Raw genomic sequence first — 12,324 nt, 5'->3', positions numbered from 1 at the left:
GGTGGTTAAGAAGATAGAGCTTTATGCTTTATGGGCTATGCTTTATAAGGTTGAATTTGACTCTGGTTTTCATTTTGTTCAAACCTTATTGAGATCAGCTAGGGCATCATCGGGATCAATTGTTTTTGGTGGTTTGATTACCCGAATAGCTTGTAATTTAAATCTTGATGTTGATGGGTTGGAAATAATTCATGGTAATGACATGATTGACATTGATACATGTCTTGCTATGAAAATGATCGTTCGGGATGAGAATGGTTTCGCGTTTCCTAGGAGGAATGGTTCTCCTTTACCCCTTCCTTTTCCTGAACGAACTACTATTCGTAACCGGGCTAATTGGGTAATTTCTGAGTTAGATTTTGAGGATAACCCTTCTATACCTGGAGACACTGAGCCACATAATGAACCCTCGTCATCTGGACATACGCAGCCTTCTAGTTTTATGGAGCCTGCTAGGCATTCTTTTGCATATGGCACGGGATCTTCTAGGTTTGATTTTTCAGATTTTCGTACGTCTCTAGAATCACTTCATGAGAAGAAAGATTCCCAACGAAAAATGTTGGAGGGGCGCTTCTCTTTATCTGATGATCAGTTTAGGGAGGTACAAAATCATTTTCAGTTTACGAGGAATTTTCAAGGTCAAGTGGCTGAGTTTGTGCAGGATTATGATACTGATCAGGCTAGGATGAGAGATTTTATGCAGAGTATGACGCTTACTAGCCAACAAGTTGATGCTTTATATGAGTATCATAGATCCTTGGGTGAGATTCTAGGTTTTCCTAGTTTTCCTATTGGCCAACCACGTCGTAGACCTCCTTTCCCTCGTCCACCTCCACCTCCTCCACCATACTGATTTCATGGGGACGATGAAAAGTTTAAGTCTGGGGGGGGGTGTCATGTATTGTTTAGTTTGGTTTTCAGTTTTTAGTTTTTGATTAGTTTTTCATGTTGGTTCTTATTTTCTTTACTTGTTGCTTTATTTTGCTTGTTTTTGAAATAATCATGGCAAAAAAATTTTTGAGAACATCAAATCTTCACTTATATGCTTTCTTGGATTCAAGTGAAATGTTAGCACGATTATTGTCTCGATTCATGATGTTCGCATGATGCTACTAGTAAACTTTGTGTAGTTCTTTTTTCTATCTTGGGAAGCATTAATAAGCTAAGAATCTTATGGTGATGAGTTTTAGTTTTGGTTCAACCTTAAGGATTTTATCTTCACTACACTTGTGCTTGATGCTTGAATAGTTGATGTCATTGAAATAGTCATGATTCATCTTGTTTGCTTAGTACTTGGTTTCCATGGTGATCTCTCAACTTTCATTTTGGTTACTGGATGAGGCTCAAATCATTAAAGCTCATTTGGAAAAATCAAAATATCCCAACATGTGTGCTAAAAGTACATCTGTGAATAAGTTTTGCACAATGCAAACACTTATAAAAAATAAAAAAAAATAATAAGGGATATAAAAAACAGTTGTCATGAGTGGAATCTAGCAAGTCACCCCTTTGAGACCGAGTTAGGTTACTGGGGAAATGACTGTTTAGTTTCTCTTGAGATTGAGCACACCTTTGAGACCTTGGGTTAGTTGAGAAATATGAACCAAGTGAACGGTAAGTAAGTGCCTATCACTGGTTACTTGTCTTTCACTGGAAACATTAGGAATTCAAATTTGATGACGACTTGACTAGGACATGGATTGAAACTTGAAGGGTGTTGAGTTACTTTTACACTGCGCACAAGATTCTTATGCTTGAACCATACTTTACTTGTTTCCATGATCAAGCTTGTTAATGAAACTTTTTGATAGAGTTAGGAAAGTGCACTGGGTTTTATGAATGTGTTGTAGAACATATGAATTTAGACTGCAGCATTTTGCTTGAGGACAAGCAAAGGTTTAAGTCTGGGGGTGTGATGTGCGAAGATTATATACTCTTTTATGCATGTTTTTACGCACATTTACATACTTTGAGCATGCTTGATCTATGCATTTTTATACTTCCAGCTTTCCTTTTAGCATATTTACTCTTTTGGTTCGGAGATCTGCTTTTTGTGCATTTTCTGTACACAGGAGTCGATTTGGTGAAGAATCTACATCTTTGGGCATGCATTGGAGGAAACGAAGGGAGAAGGCACCGGGCCGTGTACCTCACACGGCCCTGCACTGGTATGGAGCTCGGGCCGTGTGGAGTTTGGCACCAACAGAAGAGGAAGATGACATGGCCGTGTGAACCTCGCACGGTCGTGCCAAGTCTTGAAGCGGAGGCAGTACAGGCCGTGTGGATCTACACGGCCGTGTGAGACTTCCAGAGATCAAGCGGTGTGGGTGTGCACCACTGTAGCATTTCCAGAGAGCGAAGGGTTCCGGCGTGTGGAGTCACACTACTGCAGCTTTGGTAGAGAGGGCTGGACATGGCGTGTGAATCTCACACCGTGTCACGGGCCGTGTGGCGCCCGATTCCTCCTCTATTTAAACCCTTCTTCATGAATTGAAAGGATCTCTCTCCCTTTGGGAGAAAGCAAGATTTGGTGGTTTCCTCCCATTCTTGGGAGGATTTCTGGGCGATTCTAAGGGAGATCTCGACGATTTCGACTCCGGAGCGAGGATTGGATCCGAAGACAAGGCTTCTTCGTAGATAAGTTTTCTCTTTCCCCCTCTTCTTGTTTTCTTGGATTGGGGATTCAAGGAAAGCTTGTAATCTCTATTTCTTCGGATTTTCTTCCTCGATTCATGGAGTAGATCTTGTATTCTAGGATTAAGGGAGTATTTGTATGATGGATTGATGTAATCTCTTATGGATTTGCCATTTTCTTGTTTCAATGACATTATCTTGCTTGTATCAATTAGATCTTGAATGATTGATGGTGATTTGTGCTTAATTCTCATTCTTGATTGATTGTTTGGATTTCTTATGGACTTTGTAAAGATAAACTCTCACTCGATCATCCGAGGGATCCACGTGACAGGTGCAAGCCCGTGTAAGGACGTTTGAGAGATAATCTTGAAGAGGAAATAGGGATATTCAAGAGAGTAGGATGGATTTTATGATTAGCTTCTTGTATCTTGATAGATTAATGAGTCGTGGGCTTCTACGTTGATATCCGAGGAAGGCATAGTAATAGGTGCACTTCTGTGTAAGGACAACATAGGTTCATGTCTAATTAATCCTATTTAGATACATTTCTCAGTCCTTAGTCGGTTGTCTATTGCAAGAGGGAACCGGCAACTTTCTACATGTTTGGCAATTGAGGGATAAGAATTGGTGAACCATTTACATTCAAGAAATCTTACAAAGAAACCGAAACTCCTAGAATCTTCCTTTATCATAACCCAAAACTCTAAACTCTTGTTTGTTGATCTTTAATATTAGATTTGTTTACCTTTACTTTGCTTTTGAAACGATTGGATAGTTGTTTAGCTAATTCGCATTGAGACATTTCTAGTGCTTATTCCAGTCCCTGTGGATACGATAATCTTTTATATTACTTGCGACATTTCCGTACACTTGCGGAGAGTAACAGTGCCCAAAAATGGGGCATGGTTTGATGTGTGCCAATAGGGGGAGAATGAAAGGGAGTAAGTTAGGCTTTTATCACCTAGAGGGAGTTTGCCCTCTTAGGGGGAGAATGAAGGGCTTAACTTATGTATTCATTACCTAGTGGCATGAAGAAGGTTTAGGCTATGGGATTAGCCTAACTTACATGTGGTATTGTAAGTGATAGTGTTGGTATTGTCAAACATCAAAAAGGGGGAGATTGTTGGTGCAACATTCCTCAGGTCAAGGTTGACCTGGTTGACCAAGCTTGAGTCTTGGTTTGGATTTCGATGTTTGACAATGCAAGGTTGATTGAAGAAGAGTCAAGTAGGTCAAGGATGACCGGATACTTGACTGGGAAGTCCTAACTGGGATGTTAGGCAGGAGAAAAATCTTGGTGAGTGAAGCCAGGTGAAAGACCTAGTGAGTGAAGCTAGGCAATTGGGAAGTCCTAGTGAGTGAAGCTAGCAGGAGAAAAATCCTGGTGAGTGAAGCCAGGTGAAAGACCTAGTGAGTGAAGCTAGGCAATTGGGAAAGGCCTGGTGAGTGAAGCCAGGCAAGAGAAATCCAGATGGGTCAAGGTTGACCAGACATCTGGTGAGAGTCCAAGTAGGTCAAAGGGATTGACCGGATACTTGGCACGAGGAAGAAAAGTCCAAGTAGGTCTTAGGGAGTGACCGGATACTTGGCAAGAAGAGAAAAGTCCAAGTGGGTCAAAGGGATTGACCAGACACTTGGTGAGAGAGTCCTAGCTGGTCAAGGGTGACCGGATGCTAGGTCTTATGTACCAACAAGTCATGGTTGACTAGATATTGGTTTAGGGGGCTTTGGGCAAAAACCAAGATCTGGATTGATCAGCCGATTGATCCAGCAGGTTTGGATTGATCCGTGGATTGATCCAGCAGGTTTGGATTGATCCGTGGATCTATCCAGCAGATCTGGATTGATCAGTGGATCGATCCAGAAGATCTGGATCGATCGACCGATCGATCCGGTGAGTCCCCGCGAACAGAACCCCTCTGGATCGATCGGTGGATCGATCCAGAGGTCCCAATCGATCAGTGGATCGATTGGGACGCTGCTGCTTCGCGTGATAAGCGCTGGATCGATCCGTGGATCGATCCAGAAGTTTTTCCAGAGCACAGAGGCGCTCTGGATCGATCCATGGATCGATCCAAAGCCTCCCCGATCGATTGGGAGCATTCCAATCGATCGGGATTCGACCGTTAGCATCGATTTAAGCCGCAGGCGTTCATTTCCTTCGGCAGCACTTCACCGATTCATTCCAGATTCATCACAGCTCCTCCCCAGCACTCTCTAAGCTCCTCACCGCCAGTTCTTGAAGGTCCTTGGAGGTTCATCCAAGTCAAGAGGCGAGTTGCAATGAGAAGAAGAAGAAGCTAGGGTTTTTACTGCATCTCTTGTAAGCTTTTGCTTATTCTTTACTACCCTTTCTTCTACTTGTATTAAGAGTCTTGTAGGGCTTCTCCGCCTTCGGTAGTTACCGAAAAGGAGTGTTTATTAGTGGAGGTGTGTGTGTGTGCGTGGATCCTTGGACTAGTCACCTCTTGTGAGGTGGATACCAAGTAAAATCCTATTGTTAGCATTGTTGTAGTTTGTTTCTTTGTATTCCGCTACGCATCACTTTGAAGAAACAAGCAACGAAACTCGACGAGCACACGCGAAGCTATTCACCCCCCCTCTAGCTACTTTTCGGTCCTAACACTTCTTGGAAATAATTCGGACGTAGAGATATCTCGTACAAACTCATAATAAGAAAATATAACAAGGAATTAATTACACAGTACAATGAACACCTTGATCTCTTGTTGCTTGTAGATGCTCTTGATCGGTTGGAAAGTGCAACAATACTTGTCTTCCAAAAGCTTAAGAACTTGTGAGAAGGGCGGAGAAAAAGTTGTATTTCAATCTTCACAACACCCTATATATCACAGATTAGGGTTCCCAATCGATTGATCTTACTTTCAATCGATTATTATGTCAGATCCGAACAAATCCAATCATTTAAACATCACAACGACTCTTTTCTGCTTCTCTCAGTCAATTACCTAATCGATTAACTAGCTTCAATCGATCACTTGATCGATTATGAAGCCCATTGTGTGTTTGCGAATTCTTCCTAATTGATTACCTAATCGATTAAACTCCTCGCGAGGAAGCTACCGTGCTTTATGAAAAAACTCCTCTTGATCGATCAACTGATCGATTAAGTGTGCTCTCAATTAACTACATAATTGATTAAGACACTATTTCATAAAGAAAAGCTCTCAATCGACTTGATCGATTAGCGTAGTCCTTAATCGATTGCCCAATCGATTTCAAACCTTTTTGTTTTACGAATAAAAGTCTTCTAATCGATCACCTCATCGATTGACTTTGGCTCAATCGATTGCCCAATAGATTGACCAACTCTAACTTGCTTAACCTAAGTCTAGGGTTTCCCTGCCTAACTTTCTGTCAACCATGATCTGTTGGGACTTTCCCACCAAGTATTCGGTCAACCTTTGATCCACTTGGACTTTGCCAACTTTCAATTGGTATTCTTATCACCAAGTATGGTTCTCCTTGACCCACTTAGATTTTCCTCTTGCCTAACTACAATCAGGACTTTCCTCTTGCCAACGTACAATCCTCCTTCACTTACTTGGACTTTCATTTGCCTAACCACAGTTACGATTTTCCTTTCGCCAACATGAGGTCATCCTTAATCCACTTGAGCTTTCCTTTATCTAACCCTAATTAGGATTTCCCTTTGCTAACGTGCAGTCCTCCTTAATTCACTTAGACTTTTCTTTGACTAACCACAGTTAGGACTTTCCTTGCCAATGTGTGGTCCTCCTTGACCAACTTGAACTTCCTTTTACCTTACCACAGTTAGGACTTATCTTTCCCAACATGTGGTTCTCCTTGACCCACTTGAATTTTACCATGCTTAACAACAGTTAGGACTTTACCTTTGCCTAAACTCCAGTTAGGAATTTACTAGTAAAGTATCTAGTCCTTCATAACCTACTTGACTTTCTTCTCTTAGACATTGTCTAAAACGTATTGTCCCACATATTGTCCAAACATTGAAACTCAAACTCACTCGAGTTTACTCAAACATGTCAACCTTGAGCCAAGGATAATTGCACCAACAATCCCTCAACATAAAGACCAGCACCATATTGGCTGGTGCTAGTTTCAAACTAGCGCTGGTGTTGGTCATTAAAGACCAGCACCTGTTGGTCTTTAAAGACCAGCACTCGTTGGTCTTTAAAGACCAGCACCCGTTGGTCTTTAAATACCAGCACTTATTGGTCTTTAAAAACTAGCACCAACGTAGTGTTGGTTAGCATAAATCACTGTTGGTGCTGGTTTGTGTAAATCAGAACCAACGTGATATTAGCTGGTGCTAGTCTTTAAGACTTACAAACCAGCACTAGCATTGGTGCTGATTTGTAGAAACTAATACTATCTTGGTACTAGTTTGTGTTGGGGCAATTTTCCTAGGTCAAGTGTGACCAGTTTGACTAAGCCTGAGTTGAGTCAAGCTTGAGTCGGGATTTGAGTTTTGATGTTTGATAATATAAAGAGATTGCTGGAGCAATCGTCCGGTTATGGAGATGATCACAGGGTTGACCAGGTTGATGAGAATACAAGTCAAGTAGGTCAAGGTTGACAGGAGACTTGATTGGGAAAATCCTAACCGGGGGTTGGGCGTATGGAAGTCCTAACTAGAGTTTAGGCTGTGGTGGAAGTCCTAACTGGAGTTTAGGCAGTAGTGGAAGTCCTAACTGGAGGTTAGGCAAATTAAAAAGTCCAAGTGTGATCTTGGTAAAGGAGAAAGTCCAAGTGTGATCTTGGCAAAGGAGGAAGTCATGGTGAGGAGCCAGATATTTGGGAAGTCCGGGTGAGGAGCTAGGCAACAGTAAGTCCAAGCATGTGGTCTTGGCAAGGTAAGTTCTGGTATGACTTGGCAAGGAAGACCCGACAACTAGAATGAGGCCGAAGGAAGCTTCTAAAGGCAAGACGTGAAGGATGGGAGATATTCGAGGGACGCAAGGCTGATGGAAGAGGCTAGAAGGCTAGTTCGAGGTTGGTCGGGTATGGCCGGATGCTAGACATGATGTACCAACAGGTCATGGATTGACCAGATATTGGTTTTAGGGGGCTTTGGGCTTGATTAGGCAAGTCCACAGGAGCTGGATCGATCAACCGATCGATTGGCTTATGCTTAATCAATCAGTTGATCGATTGGGAGAACACCCGCAACAAAGGGTTCTCCTAATCGATCTATGGATCGATTGGGAGCATTTGTCGATCGCACAGAAAGCCTCCCAATTCATCGGCTGATCGATTGAGAGCCTTCAATCGATCGACTGATCGATTGGGAGGGTAGATTTTCGTGCTATATCTCTGGAAATCGCACGAAACACATTGAATCGATTGGGCAATCGATTCAGGAGATTTCCAGAGAGCACAGAGGCACTCTGGATCGATCGGTCGATCAATCCAAAGCCTCCCCAATCGATTGGAAGCAATTCAATCGATTGGGATTCAACCGTTGCGCAGGATATATATAGCTGTTAGCGGAGCGTTTTCTCGATAGATCTTCACCACCAGCGATCAGTGACTTAGCAACTTCTCCCAAGCATGCATCGCTAGTTCTTGAAGGTTCTTGGAGGCACGTCCAAGTTAAGAGACGAATTACAACAAGAAGAAGAAGCTAGGGTTAGGGTTTATTGTACAAATCTTGTAAGATTTCCCTTGTATTTGCTTCTCTTTATATTCTTGTTGTATTGTGAGCTTGTAAGGCTTCTCCGCCTTCGGTAGTTACCGTAAAGGAGTGGTTTCATAGTGGAGGGTGTGTAAGTGTGTGGATCCTTGGACTAGTCACCTCTTCTTGAGGTGGATACCAAGTAAATCTACGTGTTAGCGTTGTAGTGTGTTGTTTCTTGTATTTTCCGCTGCACATCATCACAAGAAGCAATCATCATCAAGACGAAGCCAACGACGCAAGGAGCGCGACGAAACACTATTCACCCCCTTTAGCGGGCACAAAAGTCCTAACAGTTTGTACAAACCAACACCACTTTGTATGCAGGAGAGAGACCTGCACGTAGAAGAGAGAAGAAAATTGCATGCAGATGAGAGATGAAAATAAAAAAATCATTCTTGGCTTCGTTAGAGCATCTACGTTGGATGTTGTCCACCATTGTACATGATAAGTTGTGAAGGGTATTATTCTTGATACCCTATATATATATAATTAAGGATTCCAAATTTACCATCGATAATTATAGAAGAAACTGATCCAACTAATGATTCTAATTAAATGTTCTAGTTTGGAGAGAGGTTTCCATTCTATCTTAAGCAAGTTTCGCCATTATAAATTTCGTCCAAGTGCAACTTTCTAAGCCATCACAAGTTTAGAAAGAGAAATTAGGCATCACTTCTTCTTTCTTTATTTTTTTTTTCTTTTTTTTTACCTCTCTTTTGTTTTTGATCTTCCACTGGCTGCCTTATTTCTCTTTCTAAACTTGTGATGGCTCAGAGCTTGATGGTTTTCTTTCTCTTTTTCGCTCTCTCTTTCTTTGCTTCTTCAACTTTGGGAGCCAAAAGGAAAATTGTTGAGTTTTATGAATTTGGATCCCCTTTAATGCATGTCAATATATCTACTTGGGGTGCAACTATTCAATCTATTCGTGTTCCAGATTCAAAAGGTTTTATATGCTTTAATTTTTTTAAATAGTATATATACATACATAGTATATTTGATATTTCTCTTTTTAGCATGATAATTATTATTTTTACCATATCTAACCATAATATTTTCTAATAATGGTGGTGACATATAGGAAAATTAGCTGATGTAGTTCTTGGATTTGATGGAATCGGCCCTTATATAGTAAGAAAAACTTTCTTATATTTATATATTTTAATTAATAATAATATTTATATTACTAACTAATAGAAAAAAACAATATCTAACTAAATTATTTTCATTCGAATAGACCGATAATAATTACTTCGGAGGAATCGTGGGACGAGTCGCAAATAAAATCGGAAATGCAGAATTTACTCTCAACGGAACCACGTATCATCTTTTCCGCAACGATGGAAATGATTCGTTTCACGGTACGTATATGTTTTTAATTCGTAATATATATTTTTTAATCGACCCATTCAATTAATAACATTCGTCCGGTGTCGTCTAACTAGGTGGAAATAGAGGATTCAACAAAGTTATTTGGGAAGTAGCAGAAGATAGACGTTATAATGTTTCAGTGCCATTTATCACATTTCATTACCGCAGCTCCGATGGAGAACAAGGTAATATTTATATATAATTAAGAGCTCGAGTTGATTTTTTAATCTTAATTATCTTCATTTTTTTATATATATACTTTGAAATAGGTTTTCCCGGAGCCGTAGACGTGTTCGTGACGTACGAAATGTACGAGGAGAATGAACTGAGCGTGCACATGATCGCTACACCCGTAGACAAGCCGACTCCCATAAACCTAGTTCAACATATTTGTTGGAACCTTGGCGGCCACGAGAGCGGCTCGGTTTTGCATCATAAGCTTCAAATCTCGGCTTCTCGCATGACTCAAGTCGATGACAGATCCCTCCCCACCGGCAAGATTGTGCCTGTTCATGGAACTCCCTTTGACTTCCGATCGCCCGCCGAGGTGGGCAGCAGGATCTCTAAATTACTCGTACAGCAGCCCGATGTTGGAGGATACGACGTCAACTATGTGCTAGACAGAAAATTCGAGGGCACGTACAAGATGGCGGAAGTGGAGGACCGTCGATCCGGTCGAGTTTTGGAGATTTGCTCCGACGCACCAGCGATGCGATTGGAGACTGGGAACCTGCTCGACCATGTGCGAGGCAAAGGCGGGCATTACTACGAGAAGCATAGTGCCCTGTGCTTGGCCACGCAGGGGTTTCCTGATGCAGTCAATCATCCAAATTTTCCAAGCCAAGTTTATAGTCCGGGCCAAACTTATCATCATGACCTTCTTTATAGGTTTACAGCCAAAATATAATTAAACTAAAATTAATTAATTAATTAATATAATATAATATTTTACAACTGTCTGTAAAAATTAAATAAATAAATAAATAATATTCAAGTACTGGATTCTATTTGATCGAAGAGGAATTTTTATTTTAATTTGTTGTGTCGACCGATGCCTTTATACTTATTAATTATAGTTAAAAAAATATATATATAATCGATCCAGCTTAACCTTTCAAATATAATATTCCCTGAGAAATGCTCTTAATTCGTCGTTGGCATTATCTGTACGTAGTTACGTTGTATGCATGCAACGAACTAACCCAATTAACAAGGAACTTGCCGCTAGCATGGATCATATCAAAATACCTGGCCTGACGAAGAATTCCCAGTGCAAAAGAAAACGAAAAGTAGAAAGAAAAAAAATCGAGCTTAATTTAATTTAGTCAGCATGCGGCTAGCTCTTGCCGGCCTCTTGGCAGGCTTTCAGCAGGCTTACGAGCAGGCCGTGAGCTCGCATGCAGCACAAGTTAGGCTACTTTGATATCTTAAAATGAAGATTTATCAATGCTAATATTTAAGATTTTATTTATTATTTATTTTTTTTTGAGATGACTAATTTAAAAATTCACATAGTATACACATTCTATTATAAAAAATACTTCCTCTTAGAAATAATCCGGAGATAAAGAAATCTCGTATATGTTCGAATATAAAAAATACAAACAAGAAATACAAATTAGGTTACAAAGAAATCGAAAAACACTTTAGAACATGAATCTATAATTAGCTTGCTTTCTTCTTGCTTGGAATAACCTTTTAATGGTGGAAAATATAGCAGCATTTGTTCTCCCAAACACCCAAGAACCAATGACCAAGATGTGTGAGAGCGTTGCTTTCAAACCTTTGTGAAACCCTTTTTCTAGCGTTTACTCGACGCCTATAGAATCAATTTTTCCTAATTGATTGCCACATCAGCCGACCATTCGAACACTTATAGAATGACTCTTTTTCTGAACACTAATCGATTGGTGAGCCCCCCAATTGATTCAGAGAGCCTTAATCAATTACTTAATCGATTATGCAATTCTTTGTTTGCTTGTGAAAAGATCTTAATCGATTAGTCCAATTGATTAAGCCTTCTTAATCGATTTTCTCAATCAATCCTTTTTCCTCATGACAAAACAATGCCTAATCGATTGTCCCAATCGATTAGCAATGGCTGAATCGATTAATAGTGATTGCATCGATTGGGCCAATCGATTTAGCCCTTGTCTGTACTCTCACGACAAGTGCCTCCTAATCTATTAGACAGCCAGGCTAATCGATTCAAGCAAGCCCATTGATACCCCTAATCAATTAGGCTTGGATTAATTGATTGACATAATCGATTACCAACCCTAATTTACTAAATCCAAGTCTAGGGTTTTTCTTGCCCAACATCTGGTCAACTATAAAGACTTCCCCACTAAGTGTCGGGTCAATCTTTGACCCATTTGGACTTTACCAATTTTTCGTTGGACCTCCAATCACTAAGTGTGATCTTCCTTGACTCACTTGGATTTTTCTCTTGCCTAATTACAGTTAGGACTTTCTTCTTGCTAACGTGCGATCCTCTTTGACCCACTTGGACTTCCTTTTGTCTAACCACTGTTAGGACTTTTCTTTACCAATGTATGGTCCTCCTTGATCCACTTGGACTTCCTTTTGCTTAACCGTAGTTAGGACATTTCTTTGCCAACTTGCGGTTCTTCTTG

General features: G+C 40.6%; 1 protein-coding gene across 1 annotated transcript; it reads left to right on the top strand.

Annotated features, from left to right (window-relative positions):
* The first annotated feature begins 9,199 nt into the window (after window positions 1–9,199).
* Window positions 9,200–10,595, top strand: LOC121995087 (galactose mutarotase-like). Its single transcript, XM_042548920.1, has 5 exons — window positions 9,200–9,263; window positions 9,399–9,448; window positions 9,555–9,678; window positions 9,763–9,873; window positions 9,958–10,595. The coding sequence occupies exons 1-5, from the start codon at window positions 9,200–9,202 to the stop codon at window positions 10,593–10,595; spliced, it is 987 nt and encodes a 328-aa protein (XP_042404854.1).
* Window positions 10,596–12,324: the final 1,729 nt, after the last annotated feature.

The sequence above is a fragment of the Zingiber officinale genome, chromosome 6A, assembly GCF_018446385.1.
Source record: "Zingiber officinale cultivar Zhangliang chromosome 6A, Zo_v1.1, whole genome shotgun sequence".
In the NCBI taxonomy this organism is placed as follows: Eukaryota; Viridiplantae; Streptophyta; class Magnoliopsida; order Zingiberales; family Zingiberaceae; genus Zingiber; species Zingiber officinale.
This window is presented reverse-complemented; position numbering and strand designations above follow the sequence as displayed.